Source organism: Oryctolagus cuniculus, chromosome 7 (genome assembly GCF_964237555.1).
Source record: "Oryctolagus cuniculus chromosome 7, mOryCun1.1, whole genome shotgun sequence".
NCBI lineage: Eukaryota > Metazoa > Chordata > Mammalia > Lagomorpha > Leporidae > Oryctolagus > Oryctolagus cuniculus.
Genome location: NC_091438.1, coordinates 146,988,016 through 147,014,066, shown reverse-complemented (window position 1 = coordinate 147,014,066; position 26,051 = coordinate 146,988,016). Strand labels below are relative to the sequence as shown.

The window sequence follows — 26,051 nt, the reverse complement described above, 5'->3', positions numbered from 1 at the left end:
TCGCTTCGCAGTCTCTTACAACCAAGTCAAGCCTCCGGCCTGGTGACTGGGCAGGGCCACCCTGCTTGGTACCTCAGCTGGTGCGCCCGAGACCCATTTCTGGAATCTACAAGCCAGCGTTATGTTTCAATAGACACCTGAGTCAGTCACCAGCTCAGTAGTTTGCTTTTGGCCATCAGAGTATGAAGAAAGATGTCCTCGGTCCAGGTACGACTTGTCCACCTCGCTGAGCGTGCAGACAGCTCTCCAGGGCGGCTGCTGCTGCCGCGAGCGGGTCAGGGCCCGGCTGCCCCGTGGCGCATTCACCCGGTCATCTGTCACGAGCTGGAATTGTGGACAAGCAGTGGCTAGTACAGATAAAGCTGCTGTGGACATTCTTCTACAGGTTTGTCTTCTTTTGTGTTTGTAGTCTTTTCTCTAGGGTATATCCTTAAGATAGGAATGACTGGGTGGGGAGGTGGGCATTTATTTAGCTTTAGAAAATCTGCCACACAGGCTCCCAAGGAGTTGTAGAATTTTGGGCTGCTTTTAGCAAATTCCAGTTGCTTCTGGGCCTGTGAACACTTCTCATTGTCAGCCTTTCTATTTAGGCTTCCTGAGGAGTACGTGGTGGTATTTCCTTGTGGTTTTCATTTTTTAAAAAAAGATTTCTTTTTACTTATTTGAAATGCAGAGCGACAGACAAGGAGAGACAGAGATCTTCCCTTTGCTGACTCACTCCCTAAATGACCACGACAGTTTGGCTGGGCCAGGCTGAAGTCAGGAGCCTGGGTGCAGGGCCGGAGCACTTGGGCCATCTTCCGCTGCTTTCCCAGGTGCGTTAGTAAGGAGCTGGATCAGAAGTGGAGCAGCCGGGACTTGAACCAGCGCTGTGAGATGTGCTACAGCCTACCCCACTGCCTTCATTTGTATTGCAAAGCTGATTCTGTGGGTCACTTTACCCACACTTTTATTTTTTTTGTCTGCAAAGCCCTGTATCTTGTGCAGCAGAATATGCCAGTTGTTCAAAGTGTTTTCTGAAATGATGGAACAACTTCTACCAATTTGCTTCCCCCTGATCTTAGCATCAGTCCTCTTACGGCCTTGAGAAAGTCTGCTTGTGTGTGTATGTGCTGGGGGTGGGGGGTTTATCCTGGTAAGTTTCTGTTTCAGAGAAGAGCTTTCTAGAATGATCTTGGCATATGGCGTCATGCCAGGTGAGTCCACTTGTGATAGATCTCTCAGCTCAGGTATCTTCAGTTTTAGGTAAGGACTTTCTAACCCAGGTCTCACAGAGAGTCACTATGGAGAATGTTTGCATTTGAAGAGAGCATGAAAAATGCAAGCAGTGCTGTCTCCTAAACACACCTGTGGGTCAGAGAAGCTGGAAGGAGTGAATTTTGCTGGCCCCGAAAGTTATTGGCGGTGCAGTAGCAGCCCTGGGGCCACCCTGGATGGACCCATTGTTAGATCAGCAGTGAATCTCATGGCTCTAAAGAGTCAAGTTCAGAGGCCAGTGTTGTGGCCTAGTGGGTTATGCCACTGCCTGCAGTGCCAGCATCCCATGTGGGCACCAGTTCAAGTCCCGGCTGTTCCACTTCTGATCCAGCTCCCTGCTAATGTGCCTGAGAAAGCAGTGGAGGATGGCCCAAGTGCTTGGGCCCCTGCACCCACATGGGAGATCCAGAAGAATCTCCTGGCTCCTGGCTTCCAGATGGTCCAGTCCCAGATGTTGAGGCCATTTAGGGAGTGAATCAGCAGATCTCTCTCTCTCTCTATCTCTGTAACTCTGCCTTTCACATAAATAAAATGAATATATATATATATATTATAGTCAAGTTCAGAAGCTTGCATTTATTTTTATTTTATTTTTCAAGATTTATTTTATTTATTTGAAAGACAGAATTACACAGAGAGAGGTAGAGACAGAGAGAGAAGTCTTCCATCCGCTGGTTCACTCCCCAGATGGCTGCAATGGCAAGAGCTATGCTGATCCAAAGTCAGGAGCCAAGAGCTTCTTTTGGGGTCTCCCACATGGACGCAGGGGCCCAAGGACTTGGGCCATCTTATACTGCTTTCCTAGGTCGTAGCAGAGAGCTAGATTGGAAGGGGAGCAGCTGGGACTAGAACTGGTGCCCAAATGGGATTCCGGCACCTCAGGCCAGGGCTTTAACCTGCTGCACCACAGCGCCGGCCCCTGGGAGCTTGCATTTAGAAGAGTATTTTGAATTTTTTCTTAATGAAAAATCTCTGTCATTGACCCTGAAATAGGTGCAGACACAAGAACCTTTACATCTGTCCTCAAGGGTGCCACCATCACACACACAGAACAGGGACTCTATCCTTGGAACGAATTTGCCACCTGTCAGTGGACATGCTGTAAGGGGGGTAGTTTATTTTATTGGTTTATTTATATATATTTGAGAGGCAGAAAGAGAGAGAGAGGAGAGAGAGAAAGAGAGAGAGAGAGAGAGAGAGAGAGAGAGAGAGGAAAAGGTGAGAGAGGAAGGAGAGAGAAGAGAGATATAGATATAACTCCCATCTGCTGGGTTAGTCCCTCAGATGCCTGTAACACCTGGGGTTAGGCAGGGGTAGAAGCTGGGAGCCAAGAACTTAAACCAGGTCTCCCGCATGGGTGGCAGGGACTTAACCACTTGAGCCATCACCTGCTGCTTCCTATGGTTTGCATTAGCAGAAGCTGGAATTGAGCAGAGCCGGGACTGGAACCCAGGTTCTCCCATCCCACATGGGACACAGCATCTTAACTCCTGGGACAAATACCCACCTCTATTTTAAACCAGTATCTTGGGTAATCTAGGTGAGTCTGACCTCCAGGGACAGTGGGAAGGCTGTTCCATGTGAACTGGGCCATGGACTTGGCCAGGGAGTCAGGGGAGCATCCCGGAGCACTGGGAGCACCCAGGGAGATTGCACACCCCCCTCCTTGTGTGTTCCAGGAGCGTCAGGGGCTCAGAACTGTGCGCTCCTTGCAAGCCCCTCCCATCTCACTCTTCCCAGCACTCACAGCCTCACAACTGTCACTGGTCTGAGACCATAGATCAACCCCATTGTGTCCTCTATCCCTGTGACTCAGTCACTTCTGGAGACCAGGGCAGGCCCCAGGCTCCAGGCTCCAAAGCTCTCTGCACAGCAAGACACTCACAGGCGCCCATTGTTCATTGCCTGCCTCCCAGTATCGGAATTCCAGCTGCAGTTTGACTCACGGCTGCTGTCTCTCCCTTCTTTGTATTATTTTCCCCCTTACAACAAGCTGTGTTTACCATAGCTGCTCATGAACCGTTTCTCTCCACTAAATCTAAGCGCCCTGGACCCAGAGATTTTGGTCTCTTTGTCAACTCCTATTTCCTCTGCCAGCTGGAACAAGGGCTGGCACAGAGTAGGTGCTCAACAAACACTTGTTGAATGAACTGGGCTGATTTCCAGAGAGGTAAGAGGCTGCGACAAGGGAAGAGGTGACCTTTGGTCTCCACTGAGCAGAGAGGGGTGTTGTGAGGACCGCAAATTTCCAGATTTCCAGAATGTCAGCTGCATAACTGTTTCCACTTTTTTTTTTTTTTTTTTTTTTTTTTTACAAAAAGATCTATTTGTTTATTTGAAAGGCAGAGATACAGAGAGGAGAGAGAGAGATTTTCCATCTGCTGGTTTACTCCCTACGTAGCAGCAGCGGCCCTGGGGCTGGGCCAGGCAGAAGCCAGGAGCCAGGAGCTTCTTGAGTCTCCATGGGTGCAGGGGCCCAAGGACTTGTGCCATCTTGTGCTGCTTTCCCAGGCCATAGCAGGAACCTGGATCAAAAGTGGAGCAGCCGGGACTCGAACGGGTGTCCATTTAGGATATCAGCACTGCAGGTGGACGCTTAACCTTCTATGCCACAGCGCCGGCCCCTCCCACTTCCTTAAGTTACAGCTCAGAGACCACCTTTTCCATACGGCCCACCACGGTCACACTATTTGAAACCCTAATGTACTGCCATATTCCCGATCCTCTTCTCACACTCCATTTCCCTGATGGACCTTCTCATCCTCCAACATAGTTCACTTATTCATTCTTGTGCAGTTACAAGTTAAGTTCAGCTCTCTGTATCTGCAGGTTCCACATGGGTGGATCAAAAGTCTTTGCAGGGGCAGGCACTGTGGCGTAGCGAGCAAAGCTGCTACCTGTGATGCCAGCAGTCCTGGCTGCTCCACTTCCAATCCAGCTCCCTGCTAATGTCCTGTGGAAGATGGCGCAAGTCCTTGGGCCCCTGCACCCACATGGGAGGCCGTATGAAGCTCCAGGGTCCTGGCTTTGGCCTGGCTCAGCTCTGGCCATTGTGGTCATTTGGGGAGTGAAACAGCTGGATGGAAGATCTCTCTGTGTGTCTCTTCCTCTCTCTACATAACTACGACTTTCAAAAATAAATAAATCTTAGAAAATTTTTTGAAAAAAATTTGTCTGCACTGAACACTTTTTCTCCTTGTCATTATTATATAAAACATAGAACAGCTACTAATCACACAGCATTTACATCCTGTGAGACGGTAGAAGCAAATCAGAGGTGCTTTGAAGTATGCCAGTGTACCGGTCAGCTTTGCATTACTTTAACTAAAGTCTCCGAGGGGAGTTACTTGGGAGAGAGAGTGTTTGTTGCAGCATGGAGATTAGAGGTTCACATTCCAACATCAGGCAACCTTTAGGCATCACGTGAGGCTGGAGGATCCTGGAGCCAGGAGGTAGAGAGAGACAGGTAGGATGCTCTGCTGACACAACCAACCCTTTCCTCCAGTGGCCTGAAGACAGCCCACAAGGCCCACCTCCCAGATGCCATAATTAGATCAAGACTCACCCTTAATCCATCAGCATGAATCCGTGACCTGACCTTGACTATTAACCAAAGACTTTAGGGCTTAGATGTCTGCCTGAGTCTGGGGAGCCAAACTCGGTTGAAACCCTAGCAATGGGAGGATGTGCGTAGGTTACACGCAGATGCTCTGCCATTTGACAAGAAGGGACGAAGCATCCATGGATTCGGATGCCTCTGAGGGATCCTGGAACCAATCCCCTGTGGATGCCGGGGGATGACTCTTGTCTTTTAGCTCCAACCCACTCTCCTATATTCTTCTTTGCTGGGGCTAAGACCCTAAACTGAATTTCCGGTTTACCAGCTGCCTGCCTGCTCCACTCTGCCAGTGGGTGGTGTGAGAGGGGAGCTGCAAGGGTGGAGGAGTGCATTAGTCAGAGCTCCCCAGGGGGACCGAAGCAATCAAATACGTGGGCATCTCCCGAGAGAGAGCTGTATTGTTAAGGAGCTGGCACATGCCGTTGTGTGGGCTGGCAAGTTTGAAGTCTGCAGAGCAGGCTGTGGGCCGGGGACCCTGGAAGAGCAGATGTTGCAGCCTGAATCCCAAGGCAGTCTGGGGGCAGAATTGCCCTCTGCCTCGCAGGAAGTGGGTCCTTTCCTCTTCAGGCTTTCAACTGATCACACGTGGCCCACCCGTGTCATGGAGAGTAATTGACTTTACCCAACGTCTACAGATGTAAGTGCCGGTCTCATCTAAGACAGTGCCTTCACAGTGACAGCTAGGTGGTGTTCGGCCAAATCCGTGGTACCACGGTCTCACCAAGTGAACACGTAGAATTCACCACCACAAGCAGGGAGAAGGGACTCGCTGCTTCCTGTTCTCCCCAGCAGTGGCAGAGGTCAACTTGCATCTAACTTCCTCTGGCAGAGGTCACATGCACGCAACTCCCTTGCTCCTTCCAGAGAGACCAGCACCAGCCAGCAGAGCCTGCTCCTTAGTCTGAGACTAGCTCCGTGGGGCGCCTTCCTCACGGACGTCTTCCTCAGTGTCTAAGTTGTATAATTCCTAGTCTCCCCACTGTTTTCTTGGCCCTACTGGAGGTAGCTGCTTTCGGCAGTTGCTCCCTCCACGATACCTTAACCTCTTTTTTCTCTTCCCTGTGAACAACTTTAAGTCTAGTTAGTAATTATGCTACATTCTCTGTGTTGCAGTCTCCCATGTGGTTTCTGTCTGCAGGTACAATTCTATGTGTTGTCTACGGTCTGTCCCCCCCTCCCCCCATCTCCACCTCCCACAGTGTCACCTCCATAAGGACAGGGGTTATGTCCCTTTTGTCACTGATTGACTCCAATCACCTAATCCGGTGCCTGGCACTTTGTAAGTGTGCAGTGAACACTCGTGGGATGGCTGAGTGGCTCGATGGACGAATGGATGGTTGCTGGCTTATGATTCATTTGGATTATTTGTTTGAGTTTTCTTCTTAGGTTTTTGTTAGTTTTGGGTACTATAAATGAGATTTAGGAGCTGGCACTGTGGTGTAGTGGGTTAAGCCACTGCCTGAGCACTGACATCTCACCTAGGCACCGGTTCGAGTCTCAGGTGCTCCACTGCTGATCCAGCTCTCTGCTAATGAGCCTGGGAAAGCAGCGGAAGATGGCCCAAGTGCTTGGGGCCCTGCATCCATGTGGGAAACCTGGATGGAGTTGCAGGCTCCAGGCTTTGACTTGGCTCAGCCCCGGCCATTGCAGTCATTTGGGTAGTGAACCAGCAGATAGAAAATTCTCTCTCTCTTTCTCTGTATCTTCGCTTTTCAGTTAAATAAATTAATTAATTAATCTATCTTTATAAAAAAGAAAGGGAACAATCTCTGTACTAAGAAGGGGTAAGACCACATGCGGTCCAGGACAGGGGGGGCAGGCAAAGGACAGGGGGGACAGGCCAAGAAGAGACCATGCACTGATTTCTCCATTTGATCAGAGAATAAGTGAGTGAATTAGGAGCCAAAGATGTCTTGAAGAGCTACCTGGACATCTACTAAAATGATTTACTCATTAGTTTTTTTTTTTTTTTTTTTTTTTTGTTCATTCCCTACCATTTAGAAAGAGCCTGGAAACAAAGCCTTGGAAACAAACACAGACCTCGGTTCACTGAATCAAAGTAAAAGTTCAGTTTATTTTGGCACAAAAAGCTTTTGAAATCCATGTATGGTCTTTTCACAATCGGTACTTTCCAGGTATTTTCTGAAGACCACTCACTTATGACAATTCATCATCTCCGCTCTTTACACCGTTTGTTTCTCGATTTTGCTTTATTGGCTTGTTGCATTGGCTAGGCAGTCTCAGTCCACTGTGGCAACAAAATCATATTACCAGGTGTCTTGGTCTTGTTTCTGATCTCAAACATTTCACCACTGCATACGATGTGTGCTGTAGATTTTATCTGATCTTTAAAAAATTAAATAACTGGGACTGGCATTGTGGCTCAGTGGGTTAAGCCATTGCTTAATATCGGAGGGCCAGTTTGAGTACACTTTCAATCCAGTCCCTGCTAGTGTGCCTGGGAAGGCAGCAGAAGATGGCCCAGGTACCTGGAAGCCCTGTCACCCATGTTGGGGAGACCCAGATGGAGTTCCAGGCTCCTGACTTCAGCCTGGCCCAGATCTGGCTGTTGTTATTTGGGGAGAGAATCAGTGGATAGAAGATTAGATCTCTCTCTCTTTTAATGAAAGATTTATTTATTTGAAAGTCAGAATTACAGAAAGTGAGAGAAGGTGACAGAGAGAGATCTACCATCCACTGGTTCATTCCCTGGATGGTTGTCATGGCCAGGGCTGAGCCAAGACAAAGCCAGGAGCCAGGAGCCAGGAGCTTCTTCCTGGTCTCCCACATGGGGGCAGGGGCCCAAGCACTTGGGCCATCTTCTACTGCTTTCACAGGCCATAGCTGAGAGCTGGATCAGAAGTGGAGCAGCTGGGACTCGAACTGGTGCCATATGGGATGCTGGATATGCCACAGCGCTGGCTCCCAGTGACTTTCGTAACCTGGTCTTCATACTCTACTCAAAACCCAGTCAAGCCTCAGGAACTATAATATTAAACTATTAGAATATAAAACTATTAGTTTTACTGTGAACTCATAGTTTGCATTTACATGTTTACATGCATCATACATATATGAATATGTATGTGTGCCTATTTATACTTCACGTATGTCACCTCAACTGAGCATCACAGTTTTTGTGTATGATGTGTGAATGCAGTGCCTGGTACTCAGAGCAGCTTCTGTTTCCTGGAAAATAAATGACCTGGGGAAACTGTCACGCAGTGAGCCCCAGATGGACGATGAAGCAAGTCTATTCAGCATCCTTACCTGCGAAATCAGTGACAAAAGCAAGTGAGATGCAGCTAAAGATGGCCCAGGATGTGAGAGCCGGGCAGGCCGGCTCAGCTGTGCCAAGTCACGAGGAGCCAATCAGTCCCTCGGGCCTGTGGCCCACTTGGCTCCGCCCCAGCTGACAGCTGGTGTGAGTTATTGGTGCTCAGGAGACCCAAGCTCTTTGGCCAGAGAGCTGCATGCTTCTGTCACCTGCTGGGTTAACATATTCACTTCAGTTTCTGATTTCTAATTAACAGGAACGACTCTGTTGGAAGTTGGATGCCCTAGCCTTTGAGTAACGGCTGGGAGTGTCTCTGGGTTCCTTGTCACAATCATCGACAGAGGTAGGCACATTTGCTAGCACTGCTGGGCCGATGAAGACACCGGGTTCTGGAGACGTTAGGTGACTGGGCCTGGGCAAATGAGCTTTGAAGCTGTGCACCTGCACCCCAAGCCTGGTGCTCTCAGCACTAAGGCTGCTTTGGGGACAAAATACTGTGTCATCAAAGCACTGAGTGAGCTAAATGCTATTAGTTGCTATTATGGATTCAATGGGACTTAGCTCCCCAAACTTGTGGAGATGTTTAAACTCAAGTCTTTTTTTTTTTTTAAGATGTATTTGAAAGGCAGTATTCTAAATTGATCTGTATATAAAGAGAATTGAAAATAAATCTTGAGCCAGTGCCGCGGCTCAGTAGGCTAATCCTCCGCCTTGCGGCGCCAGCACACGGGGTTCTAGTCCCGGTCAGGGCGCCGGATTCTGTCCCAGTTGCCCCTCTTCCAGGCCAGCTCTCTGCTGTGGCCCGGGAGTGTAGTGGAGGATGGCCCAAGTGCTTGGGCCCTGCACCCCATGGGAGACCAGGAGAAGCACTTGGCTCCTGCCATCGGATCAGTGCGGTGTGCTGGCCGCGGCGGCCATTGGAGGGTGAACCAACAGCAAAGGAAGACCTTTCTCTCTGTCCCTCTCTCTCTCTCTCTCACTGTCCATTCTGCCTGTCAAAAAAAAAAAAAAAAAAAAAAAAAAAGAAAAGAAATCTTGATGTGAATGGAAGGGGAGAAGGAGAGGGAGAGGGGAGGGTTGTGGGTGGGAGGGTGGGGAGAAGCCATTGTAATCCATAAGCTGTACTTTGGAAATTTATATTCATTAAATAAAAGTAAAAAAAAAAAAAAAAAGAAAGTCAGTGTTACTGAGACAGAGAGGCATATCTCCCATCTGCTGGTTCATTCCCCAAATGGCTGCAAAGGTTGGAGTGGGGCTGAAGCCAGGAGCCAGGAGCTTCCTCCAGGTCTCCTACATGGGTGCAGGGGCCCAAGCACTTGGGCCATCCTCGGCTGCTTATTGCTCTACATTAACAGAGAACTGGATCAAAAGTGGAGCAGCAGGGACTTGAACGGGTGCCCATATGGGATGTTGGTTTGGCAGCTTTACCTACCATGCCACAAACCAAACCCCAAAGTCTTATATTAGATGATTGATAGATTATGGGTGAGCTTTGATTGAATTATGGCATCTGGGAGGAGGGTCTGGTGGGAGGTCTTTAGGTTGTTGGGGCTTGCCCTGAAGAAGAGCAAGGGGCAAGTTAAGAGGTAAGAGGGGGTAGTTAAACACACCAGCCATATTCGTGTGTGTCCATCTGCTTCCTGGCTGCCCACATGCTCCACCATGACCTGCCTTCACCAGTGCCAGACCAAGGCGGGCACCAGATCTTGGACTGAGAACCTGCAAACTGTAAGCCCAGCTGAACCTTTCCTTCCCAGGAAGCTCCTCTCAGGTATCTCAGTTAAAGTAGTGAAAGACTGACTTGGGGCCTGTGGGGAGCAACTCAGACTAGACTAAGTTACTGGAATTAAGACTTATTCTACGCATCTGCTCTCCCACAATATGGCGCTGGGAGAGGAGTAAACAACTTCTACACAGCTGCCTCTCGCCAATTTGATTGAGCTGCAGGAGCTGCTCCTGATTGGAGGAGAGCAGCGTGCTCGGCATGTGGGTAGCAGAGTTGGGATTGGTGGAAGAGGACTACAAAGGAGGAGAGAGACAACATGCACCAGGAACATCGGATAACATCTGAGCAGCCCCCGAGAGAGCCAGCCAGCGGTGTGCCGCTCCCCCACGGAAGTGGGGAAAGTGGCAGGGGGAGCCGCCCTTCCACGGAGGTGGAAGGGTTGGCAGCCAACCCAGGAAGGACCAGCAGCAAACCCGGGAAGGGCCGAGCAGACAAAAGAACAGTGCAGGGTCCTGTGTCGTTCCTCCGCGAAGAGGGGGAGCGACAGGGCCGGCACTGTGGCGCAGCTGGTTAACGCCCTGGCCTGAGGCACGGGCATCCCATATGGGCACCGCTTCTAGTCCCTGCTGCTCCTCTTCTGATCCAGCTCTCTGCTGTGGCCTGGGAAAGCAGTAGAAGATGGCCCAAGTGCTTGGGCCCCTGCACCCATGTGGGAGACCTGAAAGAAGCTCCTGGCTCCTGGCTTCAGATGGGCACAGCTCTGGCCGTTGAGGCCATCTGGGGAGTGAACCAGCAGATGGAAGACCTCTCTCTCTGTCTCTCCCTCTCTCTGTAACTCTTTCAAATAAATAAAAATAAATCTTAAAAAAAAATAAAAAAGACTGACTAATATGGTTGCCTTCTCACCCTTAGAAAGCAACCTGGAACCAACCATGCTATGGTTTCAATGCATCCCCCGAAAGTTCATGTGTTGGAAACTTTATCCTCAAGGCCATATGTTGATGGCATTTGGAGATGGGGCCTTTGGCAGGTGGTCTGGATTAGATGAGGTCAGGAGGGTGAGACCCCTATGGTGGGATTTGTGGTTTTCTATTTTTTAAATTTGTGTTTTATTTTGGAAGGAAGAGACAGAGACACACAGAGACAGAATCTTCCATTTACTGGTTCACCCCCAAATGCCTGCCATAGTTAGGGCTGGGCCAGGCCGAGTCCAGGAGCCTGGAACCCAGCCTGGGTCTTTGACATGGGCGGCAGGGAGTCAATTCTCTGAGCCGTCATCGGATGCCTCCCAGGGTTTGCATGAACAGGAAGCTGGGTCAGAAGTGCAGGAGCCGAGATGGACACCAGGCACTCCAATATGGAACGCACGCATCCTAAGGTGATGTGGGCAGCGGATAGGTTAACGTCTGATCTGTGTTCTAGCCTCCCACAGAGACGGAAATCCTAAGCAGAGCCTGGCATCATGTGCAAATAGGAACAGAACTTATTCGGCAGTGAGGGAATAAACATACATTCACGCGTGAGCCTGAGTCATCCCACGCTGAGAAATACCCAACACGAGTGGGTGGAAGAATTGCCCATACACGAGAGGGGAAGACAGAAAACCAGTGGATGGAAGACCTCTCTCTCTCTCTCTCTCTCTCTCTGCCTCTCCTTCTCTCTGTGTGTAACTCTGACTTTCAAATAAATAAATAAATGTTAAAAAAAAAAGCAAATACAAGCCAACTGAACACGCAAGGTCTTCGAAAAGTTCAAGGAAATTGCATATTATGAAAAAACAGCATGGATTTCAATTTTTGCACCAAAATAAACATCTTCCAATTCTCTTTTCCATTCAATTTCCATTTAATTCCATTTTTCAATGTCACACACTTTTTCAAGTACTGTCATGTGGCCATGAAAATAACCGGAATCAAGCTAGCCTCCCCGCAGAAGACAACTTGAAAATCCTGAGAAAAACATGGACATCCCAATGGAAAACAGGCAAAAGAAGCAGAAATGGCCAACACATAGGCAACATCTTCACCAGCAACCAAATAAACATGGTTTAAGAAGAAAAACTTCCCACCATGGAAAACATCAACTTTGTTAAGGTAATATCCAACACTGATGGCGGTGACTGACACAGGCTAAGAAAACTCCCGGATCTCTTCAGATACTACCTCTGAACAAGACTGAATTGGGTCCTCCTCCTGTGTTTCAATGTCACCCTGAATTTACAGCAATCATACTTCTTGGTTTGGTTTGGTTTTGAGAGGTAAGAGACAGACAGAGTTCCTGTCCACTGCTTCATTCCCCGGATGCTAGGGTGAGGCCTGGGTGTGAGGAGCTGGGGCCAGGAACACAACCCGCCGCAGGGTGAGCCATCCCCCCACCTCCCAGGATCTGCACCGCTGGGAAACTCGAGTCAGGAGCCGGAGCCAGAGCCAGGCATTGAACCCAAGATAGGACAGGGCCATCTTTTTTTTTTTTTTTTTTTTTTAAAGATTTTCTTTATTTATTTGAGAGGTAGAATTACAGAGAGAGAGAAGGGGGGGGGGGAGAGAGAGAGAGAGAGGTCTTCCAACTGCTGGTTCACTCCCCAAATGGCTACAACAGCCAGAGTTGGGCTGATCTGAAGCCAGGAGCCAGGAGCTTCTTCCTGGTGTCCCACATGGTGCAGGGGCCCAAGCACTGGGCCATCCTCTACTGCTTCCCCAGGCCATAGCAGGCAGCTGGATTGGAAGTGGAGCAGCTGGGACTGGAACTGGTGCCCAGATGGGATGCTGGTGCTGCAGCGGAGACTTAACCTACTACGCCGCAGCGCCAGCCCCTTGGTAAGAATAGATGCACTACACTGACAGTTTCATCCCAAGGTCCTCTGGGAAATGTACACCAGCTAGAGGTCCATCTGCATCCTCACTCTCAGACCATAGCAGAGGCGTGTGCACATCAGCTAAGGATAAAAGAGATTGTTGTGGGGCGCACAGATTAAAAACACAGGGAGGGGCCCGGCGCCATGGCTCACTTGGTTAATCTTCCACCTGTGGTGCCAGCATCCCATATGGGCACCGGGTTCTAGTCCTGGTTGCTCCTCTTCCAGTTCAGCTCTCTGCTGTGGCCCGGGAGTGCAGTGGAGGATGGCCCAAGTGCTTGGGCCCTGCACCCGCATGGGAGACCAGGAGAAGCACCTGGCTCCTGGCTTCGGATCGGCATAGCTCTGGCCGTTGCGACCATTTAGGGAGTGAACCAACAGAAGGAAGACCTTTCTCTCTGTCTCTCTCTCTCTCTCTCACTGCCTGTGACTCTACCTGTCAAATAAATAAATTAAAAAAAAAAAAAAAACACAATGAGATTTTTGAAGTCACATTAGGAGTCTTTATCAGCCAGCTGGCGACCACCCTCTCACAGAGCAGGTCCAGAGAAGACGGCCCCGAGGTGCAGTGGCCGGGCTTTTTTAAAGGCAGAAACTACATTTTGGTGGCCTTGGCCATTATCAAGCAAGCAAGCAGGGTACAGAAGCCAGAAATATGCCGGTTACAGCCGGTCGAGCAGACCGATGTCTGTCACTTGTTTCTCTCAAAGGAACAGTCCCTGCTCTGAAGCAACCAAGCAAGATCACCTAAGACCCCCAGGCAGGCTGTGCCCCGTGGGAAAACCTTAAACTTACAGCCACCTTGCCACAAAATGAGCTGATGTTCGAGGCGCTTGTCCCAACCAAGCTAATCTCCTAAAAAGAACCCACGAGAAGAAAATCAACACATTTTAGAGGAATACGACAGAATCCAGAGTGCCCAAACCTAACAGTGACAATGCAATCTCGAGTCATCTGACAAAGGTCTGTTTTCAGGGGAAGAGAAAATCGGCAGAACCTGACCCGGAGGTGGCAGATGAGGATTTCAAAGCCGCCGTGCGAGCTGTGCTCTGCACAGTAAGGAGAACGTGTTCTAAGGAAGGGGCCGATAGGCAGTCTCAGCACAGGGAGACAGACCGAGAAAGAACCAAACGGAAATTCTGCAACTGTAAAATGCGCTCTCTGAAGTAAAAATGGTCCCGGGTAGGCTGAAGTCTCCAAGGATGACAAAGAGAAGGTTCCAGGCCCCATTGAGAAGTCAGGCACAAAAGGAAAATGAAAAAACTGGTTCGAGGGCTGGGAACACAGAATAAGAAACGCTGGTCTGCAGCGATGGGGCGGATCTCTGTGGTCGCTCGGAAAGCATTCAGGAGTCTTGTTTCTTTCCCTTTTAAAAAATATTTTAAAAAGTTTATTATAGCTATTTTGAAATACTAACAAGAGAAGAAAATCAACATCAATTTTGTAAAAAGATTTATTTGAAAGGCAGAGGTACAGAGAGAGTGAAGGAGAGAGAGAGTGAGTTTCCATCTGCTGGTTCACTCCCCAAATGGCAGCAACAGCCAAGGCTGGGCCAGGCCAAAGCCAGGAGCTTCATCCGGGTCTCCCATGTGGGTGCAGGGGCTCAAATACTTGGGCCATCTTCAGCTGTGTTCCCAGGTGCATTAGCAGGGAGCTGGGTTGCAAGTGGAGCAGCTGGGACTCGAACTAGTCCCATATAGGATGCTGACACTGCAGGTGGAGGCTTAACCTTCGACGCCATAGTGCTGGCCCTAATAAACATCAATTTTAATCTTACCACCTAGAAACATCACTGTTTACATTTTGGTATGTATTCTTCCAGTCTGCTAGAATATGTCATTTTTATTTTACCAAAATAACATCACATTGTGTTTACTGTTTGAAATACTTTTATTTTTATTTATTACAATTTTATTTGCCAGGTGGGGAAGGAGAGAGAGAGAGAGAGAGAGGGAATTTCTATTCTGGGTTCCTGGCTTCAGCCTGGCCCAGCCCCAGCTGTTGTAGCCATTTGGGGAGTGATCCAGTAGGTGGAAGACCTCTTTTTGTCTTTCCTTATCTATCACTCTGCCTTTCTTTTTTCTTTTCCTTTTTTATTTTTAAGATTTATTTATTTATTTGAAAGTCAGAGTTATAGAGAGGGCTAGGCAGAGACAGAGGCAAAGAGAGAAAGGAGAGGGGGGAGGTCTTCCATCAGCTGGTTCACTTCCCAAATGGCTGCAATGGCCAGGGCTGGACCCGGCCAAAGCCAGGGGCCAGGAGCTTCTGGGTCTCTCGTGTGGATGACAGGGACCCAAGCACCTGGCCACCTTCCACTGCTTTCCCAGGTCATAGCAGAGAGCTGGATCGGAGTGGAGCAGCTGGGACACAAACTGGTGTCCATATGGGATGCCGGCACCTGTAAGGCGGAGGCTTAGCCAGCTACGCCACAGCTCCAGTCCCCCAAGCAGCATCTTAACTGCTGTGCCAGACACCTGTCCCAGAGCAATTTTTGGTAATGTGAAAAAATCATTTTGATGTAATGGCAAATGAAAAATCCAGAATGTAAAATTTTATGTAGGATTTCTCAGCTCTGTATAGACCAGCAGGAAATCCAGCAAAAATATTAACCAAAGTGGTGTGTGAACTGGAAATGCTTTCAGCTCCAAGGAACAGCAGACCTAGTTTCCGGTGGCTTGAACACAGACCGGTTCCCGTTTCTGTTGTACGTAGGGAAAGGAGGTGGTGGCAGAGGGCCTGGTGGCAGCAGCAGCACCACACCAGCACTGCGAGTCTCTTTCTTCATGGTCCTGAGGTGGCTGCCCACGTTAGAGGCAGGAAGGAGGGAGGGAGTGGCTTCATACCTATTGTGTCTGCTCCTTTGATCAGCGACATCAAGAATGCCCCTTCGCCCCGCCCAGCACCCAGCTAGCGTCTGCTTATTTCCCTTAACCAAATTGCATCCTGCGGACACCCCAGGTAAGCGGAGCCTGCGGAACAGAGCGGCGATGGGGAACAGGTGGGAACATCTGTCAGGCTAATAAGCAACGATTCCCACTCTGCTTGTTCCTCGTACGTGAGCCTTGTGTGTGGGTGTTTGAACTCCTCTTTTTTTTCTTTTAAATTATGTATTCAGTCAGTTTATTTGAAAGGCAGAGAGAGAGAGAGAGAGAGAGAGAGGGAGAGAGAGAGTTCTAACCACAGTTCACCCCACAAATGCCCACAATGGCCAGGGCTGGGCCAGTCTAAAGCCCAGGCCAGGCAGTGGGTCTGGGCCTCCCACGTGGGGGCAGGAACCCAGCTACTGGAGCCATCATCTTCCTGCTGCTCCTCTGGCTGCAGTCAGCAGGAAGCTGGAATGGGGAGCAGAGCTGGATATGGAACCCCGGTACTCAGATGTGTGATATGGGTGTTACCACTGCATTCTACATGCATTAGTAATCTCTATAGAAAAAGACAACAGACACCAGTTTAAAAATCCCTCTTGAGACCGTGGGCTTCCGTTTGTGGAGTTGTTGACATTGTCATCGGCCAGCCACGTGCTGACGCCAGGCATCGCCGTGGCACCTCCGGTGACTCCCTCCCCTCACAGGGCGTGGCTGGCTGGGGCAAGCTCTCACGTGTTGAGCTCCTGCCAGGCACTGTGCTGGCTCATCTGATCCAGCAACTAGGTTAAATAACCCAATCAAAGCTGGATCCCAGATGATCGCACCAAGCTTTAATTTTGGGAGTTCCTGCCACTTAGCAAGCTCTAGAATGGTTGTGTTGAATGAAGGCAGAGTCAATGAAACAGTGGCTATGTAGGTTTTTTTTTTTTTTTTAAACTGCACCATTACTTAGTAATTATTTCTGGTAGAGCAGCCATTCATTTTAATTAGCGCAATTGAAAAATAACAGGCTATAATCATTGCCTGCAAGAGAGAAGCTCTGTGCTCCCTTGCCTGCATCTCATAGCCCTAATTGCCGGATGTAAATAACTAATATGACTACGGATGAAAAGCCAGCAGGGGATTTGTTTCCCGAGAGGTCTTCATAAATCTTTACGATGAGATCATTCCACACACACACACACACACACACAGCAGCAGAGAAAATGCAGTGTGAACCTTCACGGAGCTTCAGGAATCATCCCCCTTTTGCTAACTTTTCTGCTTATCTCCCTTCCTCCCATTTATTTTTAGAGTATTTAGAGCAAACCCCAAGACTCATTTCACGCGAGCAGTTCTGTATCGGGAATGAGAAGGCTTTTGTGTGTGGCCCTGCATTTTGCTGTCTTTAGGTGTGGGGGCCCAGACAGGGGTGATGCAAAGCTCAGCCCTGGGCGCTGGGTTGCTGGGAGGCACGGGCAGGGAGGGGCCCATTGGGTGGGGAGGGGCACACTCCCATTCCCCCCGAGGCTGTGCCATTTGTTTGGCTCCTAACCCAAGGCACTCTTCGCTAACTCCTCCAGGCTCAGCAGGGGGACTGTTCTCACAAGCTACGGAATCTACTTCCCTTCGCTGAGACATCTGGGGAGTGTTGCTTCTGAAACTATTTTTGGTGTGAACATGTCGCTCAAGCTGCCGCAGCTATGTGGGAATTTTGAAGTGTCAAAGGCGTATGACTGCAGCTGGGCGGAGGCGAGTGGGCAGGGTTATTACAAAGCCCAGCCAGCTCCTTTTCAGCTCCCTGCTCACCTCGGCTCTGAACGCCTTAGAAGGGCTGCACCCAGGTTAGGATGCAAACGGTGGCACAGGTGTGGCTGGGAGGAGCTGGTGGTCTGGCAGAGGGGGCCTTACGGGCCTGGGGACCCTTGGCATCCTGGGAGATCCTTGGAGGTGATTCGTGGAGGGTTCCTTGGAGAATGCCGGGGCTGTGTTTGCAGATGGTTCCTCCAGGTAAGAGACAAGGTTCCTGCTTTCTAAGTCTCACACAGGGTCCTGGGATCACACTGGACCCAACAACACATTTCCCAGGGTGAACCAGAAAAAGGATCCTAGAAGGAGCCATTGGGAACAGCAGCTAAGGAGGAAGCCAGAGGGGCCCCAGCCGGCCAGGGAGTGGAGCCACTGGGGGCCGGCTGGGGGGCGGGCAGTCCAGTGAAGGCCATGGATCCAGGGTGTACAGTGAGAATGCGGCCTCACGGGACGGCGACCCATGACTGCCGCCACCCTGGGCTCAAGAAACAAGGGAGGCCCTGTGGGGAGGTTGATGACGCATCGCAACCCCGTCCCAGGGGACTTGAGGTGTCACTGGGCTGAGGTGAGGAGGCTGAGCGGCAACAGTGAAAGGCCTTGGGGCCTCCATCCCCACGCCCACCTCCCCCGGGCCTGCCCCCTCCACGGTCCTCCCAGGTAGGACCCCAACAGGAAACCGGGGAGCCTGGGCTCTGAGAGGCGGGGGCAGGGAGAAAGGAGTAGCCCAACCGGGGTGGTGGGGTTCCCGGTCCTTGGGAAGGCTGCTCCGGGATGCACTGTGGGGGCCTCTGTTCCGCAGGCCAGACCGAGGGTAACTTCCGGCTTCCGGTCCTGCTCCTAAGGAGCTTAGAAGTCGCCAAATGAACAAGCCGAGAGCTCTCCTGAGATCCCTAAGAGAAGGGCGGGCACAGGGCAACGGCTGCCCTGCTGGAGAGACAGACAGGTGGGTCCTGAGCATCCGAACTTCCTGGGGCCGGAACCCCTGGGCAGAAGCCTCTGGGGGACCCCGGGCAGGGGGAGAGGAGCCCAAGATGGAACGGAAGAATTACTTGAGCTCCAAGTGGACAGGTGTGAGAGACGAGCACTCCCGGGGCCCCCACCCTTGCCTGAGTTTTACCTCCAGGAGCTGGACCAAGTTCTCACAGTGAAGATCAGAGAAAAACCCCTCGGTGGCTTCCAGCACAGGGAGGGGGGAGGGGAGAAGGAGCCATTTTGAAATATGCTGGAGTGTTCTCTTCGCAAAGCCTGACCCCCGGAGAAACCATTTTACCAGAGCCGGATCTGCTGCTGTTTTACCAAACCCCTGGGGGAGGGAGATTACCCCTGTGGTCATCTGCCCCATCCTGGGTGCAGGCTCCCTAAAACCTGGGTCTAATCGCAGACTTCCCCGGGCTTCTCCTCCCAGCCCTCGCCACAGCGCACTGCCCACGGCAGGTCCTTCTACCTGGCACGTAAGGACCACCTTTCGACAGAGGCTACAAGGCGCACCAAAACGCAAAACCCAGGGCTGGGCGTTTGGCAAGGCTGTTAGACACTGCTTGGAATGCCTGCGGCCTATACTGGAGGGCCTGGTTGGAGTCCAGCTTCACCTGTGATCCAGCTTCTCGATAATGAATGCGCTGGGAGGCAGCAGATGTTGGTTCAAGTACTTGGTCCCTGCCACCCACACCAGGAGGCATGCATGAAGCTGAGTTCCTGGCTCCTGGCTCCTGGCTTTGGCCTGACTGTTAGGGGCATTTGTGGAGTGAACCAGCAGGTGGGCTCTCCCCCTCTCTCTGCTTTTCAACTAAAATTTAAAGAATTAAAAGGTGAAAACTGCAGTTTGAGGAGTAGGCATGAGCACCAGACTGAGATACACCGGGGATACTGGAATTACCAGGCCAGGAGCTCAAACAAGCAAAACCACGATTAGCGTGCTGCAGGCCTGACAGAGCAGAGCAGGGCTGGCTTCTGCGCCTGGGCCCCTGGCTTGCTGTCACCTCACCTGGGAGCTCCCAGCATCCCCAGCCGCAGGAATGGCTGCCCTGGAGCTGCTTCTTAGAGTGTAAATGCAACTGTCACCAACAGGGGGCGCTCACAGCCCACGCCACCAGGGTCAGCCGGCTTTCTAGTTGCGCAGGAAGAACAACACTCAGACTCGGATGCGAATGTGAGTGGGGTCCCTGGGGCTAGGAGGGAGTCTTCTGCTTTACCACATCTTCATGGGAGAAGCTAAGGAGAGGCGAGTCCTTGGAAGTCATAACGAACCTAGTGTCAGCCAGAGGGCCCTCGATGACCTCCCACCTTCTCCTTATCCAAAGGGGACACTGAGGCCGAGAGGAAGCAAAATCACGGGGCAAGATGACATGGGGGGGTGGCGTTTGCCTCTAAGGCCTTCCCGGCAATGGTCACGTCCCCCTTGTCCCTGCCTTCCCAGGGCAGGGTCTGCTCTGCACCGTGGCGCCTGGGACGTGGGCCTCTGGGCATGCCTGACCCCAGGCCTGGGCGCGGGCCTGGCTGGTGGACGCGGGAGGGGTTCACTTTGTCCTTCAACGCGGAACTCATTTCAGACAGCGGAGGGCGGTCTTATGTCCTGGTGTCGGGCGTATCGACGACTTTTATTTTCCGCTTCATAACTTCCAGAGCTTCTCAAAGTTTTACAATCAACATTTCTAATTTTATAACCTTTCCCCATCTTATTTTGAAAAGGAAGGAATTTGGGGGTGAGGGTGGGGGTGGGCAGGGAAATGCTAGCGCTGAGACCCCCGAGCAAAGCCGACCAGTGGCGGTGACCCTGGGCAGAGCCCCGTGCTGGGAGTGGTCCTCCCCAGGCAGCCGAACTCGCCGCCTCACTCTTGCTCCTGCCATGTCCTTCTCCCTCTACCACTGCCACGTCGAACTCATTTTTCAGGGCCCAACAGCAGCTCTGCCAACCGCGGGAAGGTGTTTCGAAGCCTCACCTCACCCAATTGGCACAGCCATCGTCTGCTCCTCTGACCACCACAACACGTTACTCGGACCTGTTTTATAACTTGCACCATCTCCTGCCTGGTCCTGGAGTCACCTGCACCGGGTATCTGTCTCCTCCTGGACTGAGACCTCCTTGTGGGCAGAGCCTGCCTACTATTTTCTTTGTATTCCTAGTGCACCCTCAGCCTGGCACAGGCTAGACTTGAAACGACTGTTAGCTGAACTTAGGCGACTCAAAACCGTTACATCCTAAGAGGAGTGCTGCATAATCAGGTACTGCAGGGAACAACTGACAGGTAGGGAAGGCTGAGTCCGGGGGGGCGGGGGGGGAGCCGTGGCGTCTTGCGGCACCTGGCCCCTACGAGATGCCAAGAGACGCGCCAGCTGTGACCACCAGAAGATGTTGGCGGTGTCCCCCGAGAGCAGAATTGCCGCTGGTATGGAGAGCCACTGCTCTACCATCTGCAAGAGGTTCTCACAAACAGTCCCTGGAAGCAGGAACACCCATGTGACAGTGAAAAAGGCAAGGCTCTGCAGCGTGTAGGGGTCTCCAAGCCCAAGTGCAGGCCTCGCAGGACCCCAGCAAAGTCTTTGCTTCCCCTCTGGGTGCGCCCACTCCACCCCCACCCTCGTGCCCTGGTTCTACCCTCTCCTGCTCCCTCCTGCCCCGCCCCTGGCCTGTGCCCGGCTGTGACCCTGCTGGCCCACGCAGAGCAGGCCGGGCCCTGCCTGATGCGCCGCTCACATCCTCTTCAGCTCCGTGGGCTCATCTCCGTGCTTGAACACGCTGATGGTGACCTGGCCCGTCTCGGAGCCATACTTGTTCTTGACGAAGACCCCGTAGCGTCCGCTGTCCTCGCTGTTGACCTTCTCGATGGTGATGGTGACCTCCGAACCCTTCACCTCCATGCGGTAGCGGTCCAGGAAGGTGACGGGCTGGTCGTTCTTCAGCCAGGAGATTTCAGGGGCGGGGTCTCCTGAGATGACGCAGGTCAGGCATAGGGTCTGTTTCAAGGGACAGGAAGAGAACAATCGCATCACCTTGGAACTTGAACTTGGCACCTTCTTGCCCCCAGAGAGCCCCTAGGACAGGCTGCTCTTTGTGATAAACTCACTTTATTGAAACCCATAAAAGGGAGTGTTGTGTTAGTTCAACTCCATGTCTCCACCCTCCGCCTTTCTCTGGCAATATTTACCAGTTAAGCTTTCAGACTTTGTTATTCCAGTGCTTATCTGCCTCTGGATGGCCTGCACTTTGCTTTATTGCCTTCTGTCCTATATGTCATGATTTTACCATGCAAATAGATTAGGTTGCTGTAGGACAAAGATGTTTGCACTGAGTTGGAGAATTCTTGACCAAGCTTTGATACGGAGCTGCAGTGATAAAGTGTTCCACAGCCGGGCTGGGGTGTGACTTTCAATGCTGCCCCTTCAGGCTGTGTGGCCTTGGGCAAGTCCCTTAACTACTTTGGACCCCAAGTTTCCTCAGCCATAAAGTGTGACCAGGAATCCTCCATGGCACATGTTGCCTTGATGGCGAGCTGAGCTGAAATGTGGAGTGTGGCTGGAAGAGGGCCTGGCCCAGGGTAAGCGCCACAGAGGTGAGTGAGCACTTTCGAGAACCCTAGGCTACAAGGGCTGGGAGGGATCTTCCAGCAGAACTCCTTGGAAAGCCAAGTTCATGGACAGAAAGCTGTGGCGCCCAGGGCTGTCCAGAGAAAGGGGGGTAGAGCTGGGTCGAGCCCTGACCCGGGTGTGACGCCAGGGCCGTGCCTTTCCTTTGTATCCCGTGCAACCCCTGAGGTGGGATCCCTGGACCCCTCTGGGGCCCCCAGCCCCTTGGCCAGCCAGCCCCTGCTTGGCTCCTGAACTACACAGCGCCACGTTTCACAACCTGCAGGGAGTGCGTGAGGGAACACGCCGCCCGGGAGGGTCCTACCTTATCCTCCATGATGGTGGCCACGTCCGGCAGGCCCCTGACCACTTTGGCACGATCTGGAAGGGAAACAGGAGACCCCGGTGACGGTGCTGTCCTGCCAGCTCCCCCCGGAGGCAGGTCCCCACAGAGCTGAGCTGCACTATTTTTTTGTTCTATTTTCATCATTTTGGCTGAAGTCTTTAAAATAGTAGTCCAGGCTTCAGAAGCAGAAGATGGGGGGGGGGGTAGTGTGCCGCTGCCACTGATGTGAGATAGGTGCGGCGGTGCTCGGAGGGGACGGTGAGATGCCCCTGTCCTCACATCCTGGGACAAAGGGTGAAGTGAGACTGCTCAGGGACATAGACCAGCAAAATCCGCACAAGGGCGGGGAGGGTGCCCAGTGGGGTCAAGAAAAGTGGGACCCAAGGGCCGGCGCCGTGGTGCAGTAAGTTACGCCTCCACCTGTGGCGCCGGCATCCCATGTAGGCGCCAATTCATGTCCCGGCTGCTCTACTTCCGATCCAGCTCTCTGCTATGGCCTGGGAAAGCAGTGGAAGACGGCTCAAGTGCTTGGGTCCCTGTGCCCACGTGGGAGACATGGAAGAAGCTCCTGGCTCCTGGCTTTGGATCAGCACAGCTCTGGTTGTTGTGGCCATTTGGGGAATGAGCCAGTGGATGGAAGACCTCTCTGCCTGTCATTCTGCCTCTCAAATAAATAAATCTTAAAAAAAAAAAAAGTGGGACATGAGCTCTTGGGGCTCCGTCATGCTGGTCAAAGCAGAGACCTGATGGCCACTGTGGGCAGACAGGAAGAGAACTTGGTCCTAAGTCACAGGCAGAGAGCCAGTGATCCCTGTGCTGGCCTGGAGGTAGCGGACAGTGCAGCCCAGACCATGGACTGCAGATGTGCAGTCAGCCAATGCCGATGGCGGCTGTCCAGTGGGGGAGAGGGGACAGGTCCCTGACCCAGGTGGGGAGGGCCCAGAGATGGGCGCTGTCATGGGCAGGAACTTTTCCAGGCCTCCCTGGATGGGTGAAACCATCGCTTCCCTCGGGACGTGTCCCTGAACTCGGCTTCCTTACGTGGGGCCCCAGGGGGGCATCCTGTCCCAGGACCTGGCTTTAAGGATGGGAGGGAATGTCCTCCCGGCCTGGGCTGGCCTTGGGGCTGTGCTCCCTCCACCATGGCGGCTTCTCCCCAGGGCATGGTCACTTAGACCTCCTGACTGCCCCCTTGCCAAAGCCAGTGATGAACTTGAGGCCTGGACATCCCATCAGGTGGGGACACGCAGGGACCGTGATGTCCCGGCTGGTGGCGTCGTGGAGTTCCCCAGCTATCCAGGCGCTGCCGCTGGGGCCCGCCGGGCAGGGCTCTGGGTGCTCTGCTGCCCGGGGCTTTCCCTTATGGGGGTCCCTGCTTTTCATCTTCTGGGCCAGTGACGCCGAGAGCCAGGCTTCCAGCACCAGGCCCTTCAGAACCGGCTGGGACAAGCTCATGCGTGCGGACGTGGGGGTGGCTCCCACAGCTGCCGAGGCATGTGTCCCTCTGGGGCTGGCGCTGCGTCCTGGATTAGAGGAAGCTCCAGTGCCCCAAGAGCCACAGCTTCAGCTCCCTCAGGAAGACCGGCCCAGCCCCCTTCCCCTCTAACCCCGTCTTTGGGGTCGCACCCACGTTGCCCACTTGGCACCACGGTCCTTGCCGGGCACTTGGGGACCCACGATCTTGGGGATCCCTCGCCTCCTTATGTGTCTCCCTGTGTGCCGCAGCACCCAGGTCTCTCTCCCCCGCATCCCTGAGGACGCAGACCCGGGGGGGGGGGGCTTTAGCAGCCTGCGCTCCGGGAAGCAGAGCGGGACTCCAACAGAAACGCAGGAGGAGCGGCGGACTCACTCTTCTCGATGATGGCCAAGGCTCTGAAACACAGACATGGGAACAGGTCAGGGTTAGCCTTGGGCAAGGATGACCCTGCCTGGGCAGGGAAACCCACGGCTGCCAGGAGGCGCAAGAAACACAGGAAACTCACTTCAGTCTCTGGTGTTCAGCCAGGGCGTCCTCAAAAGCTGTGAGAGGACACAGAGGGAGAGGGGAGCGTCAGGGCCTCTGCTGTGGGACCCTCAGGGGCAGGGCGACCCCTAGGGACACAGCTTAGCCCTGACTGTCCTCCCCGATCCAGCATCTCGGGACAGGGACAGGGCCAGGACTGGGTGGGGAGCTGGGATCCCCCCCGCCCGCCAGAGCCCCCGGCATCTCCCCATGGGTTTCTCAGCAGACACCAGGCAGACGGCTGGCTCACCTTGCCCCGAGAGGTCCACCGAGAGCTGCCGCGCTTCCTTCCCGGCGGCTATCTCCAGGGTGTACTTGCCCTTGTCCGAGTCTTTGGGGTCCAGGATGTGCAGCCAGATCTCATCCAGGGTGGTGCCTGCCCGCAGCCGGTCGCCGGTCTCCAGGCGTTTGTCTCTGCATGTGTGTGTGTGTGTGTGTGAGTGTGGCAGGGGGACAGGGCAGTGGTTAGGGCTGGCCACCTGCAGGTCGGCAGAGGGCTCCTGCCCTGGCTGCGCGCTCGGGTGAGACACTCAAGACACATCCACCCCACCCTCCATTTACCAGGCCACCGCTCATTCATCCATCCTCCAGCTCAGCTTCCATTCATCCATCTTCCAGCTCTGCTTCCATTCATCCATCTTCCAGCTCTGCTTCCATTCATCCATCCTCCAGCTCTGCTTCCATTCATCCATCCTCCAGCTCTGCTTCATTCATCCATCCTCCAGCTCAGCTTCCATTCGTCCATCCTCCAGCTCAGCTTCCATTCATCCATCCTCCAGCTCTGCTTCCATTCATCCATCCTCCAGCTCTGCTTCCATTCGTCCATCCTCCAGCTCAGCTTCCATTCATCCATCCTCTAGCTCAGCTTCCATTCATCCATCTTCTAGCTCTGCTTCCATTCATCCATCCTCTAGCTCTGCTTCCATTCATCCATCCGTCAGAGTGTGTGGCTCAGGGGCCACATGCCGGTGCTGAGTCTGTGTTCCTGAGGTGTCCTGCATGCTGTCACGCCAGGGGCAGTGGCCACCACTCTCCCCACCCCGGGAGCCTCTTCCTCACTTCTTAACTTTCTTCCTCTTAAACCGTCCCACTCTCCCCTAACCTTTGGAAACCATATAAAGTTAAATTCCTTCTTCTTCTTTTTCTTCTTCTGCTTCCTTTTTTTTTTTTTTTTTAACTTAAGTGTCATTCCTGGAGACTCCTGGCCCATGTCCCCAGTGTGGGCTTTGTCACTCTGGCTAGGCCTCTGGCCTTGCCTCTCACCCTGTTGATGAACTTGACCAAGTCAGTCTAGCCATCCCCATAGAACAGAGGCAGTGATGTCTGCTCCACAAGGCTGAGGCGTGCTCACACTAAGAAGGAATGGGCAACTCTGTTCTCAAGCTGGCTGGGGTGACTTGGCTCCTGGCTGGGGCTCTGTGGATCCTCATCTGTCCTGCCTTCAAGCCCCGGCCTCCAGCTAGTTGTCAGCCCACAGGTCCTTCTGCCTACACCATTGCCCCTGAGCCTGGCTGCCCGAGTTTGCTGAGGCTGCACAGCCCACAAGGGCACCACAGCCCACAAGGGCACCACAACCACCGACTATTGGGTTCTGCCTGCTGCCGCATCACGCCCTCCCCATGTTCCCGGAAGCTACTCTGAGGCTTAGGTCTTGCTGTAGCCATGAATATTCCAGAAAAGTCTTCCACCATCATGGTTCCCTCTTCCCCGGGAGATCTTGGGAAAGCCCTCTAGTCTTCCGCCTGCTGCTTC

The 26,051-nt window shown here is 52.6% G+C and overlaps 1 protein-coding gene and 1 long non-coding RNA gene across 10 annotated transcripts in view; one reads left to right on the top strand and one right to left on the bottom strand.

The window, feature by feature from the left end:
* The window catches only part of LOC103350293 (uncharacterized), a 39,920-nt gene extending 18,889 nt beyond the window's left edge, over positions 1-21,031 (top strand). For 2 of the 9 annotated variants that reach the window (XR_011390841.1, XR_011390840.1), the window contains exons 2-7: positions 8,410-8,496; positions 15,602-16,991; positions 17,163-17,589; positions 18,188-18,331; positions 18,794-19,537; positions 20,279-21,031. This is a non-coding gene — a long non-coding RNA (uncharacterized lncRNA). Of the gene's footprint in view, positions 1-179; positions 386-8,409; positions 8,497-15,445; positions 16,992-17,162; positions 17,590-18,187; positions 18,332-18,793; positions 19,538-20,278 lie in introns of all 9 variants that reach the window. The other 7 variants (XR_007923683.2, XR_007923682.2, XR_011390838.1 and 4 more) reach the window with 6 other exon arrangements.
* MYOM3 (myomesin 3) overlaps positions 19,954-26,051 on the bottom strand; it is a 48,310-nt gene continuing 42,212 nt past the window's right edge. The window contains exons 33-37 of the mRNA XM_051856692.2: positions 24,550-24,713; positions 24,280-24,316; positions 24,147-24,169; positions 22,277-22,332; positions 19,954-21,342 (exon numbers count right to left, since the gene is read on the bottom strand). Coding sequence (XP_051712652.2) covers positions 21,079-21,342; positions 22,277-22,332; positions 24,147-24,169; positions 24,280-24,316; positions 24,550-24,713 — 544 coding nt within the window. The 3' untranslated portion in view covers positions 19,954-21,078. The remainder of the gene's footprint in view (positions 21,343-22,276; positions 22,333-24,146; positions 24,170-24,279; positions 24,317-24,549; positions 24,714-26,051) is intronic.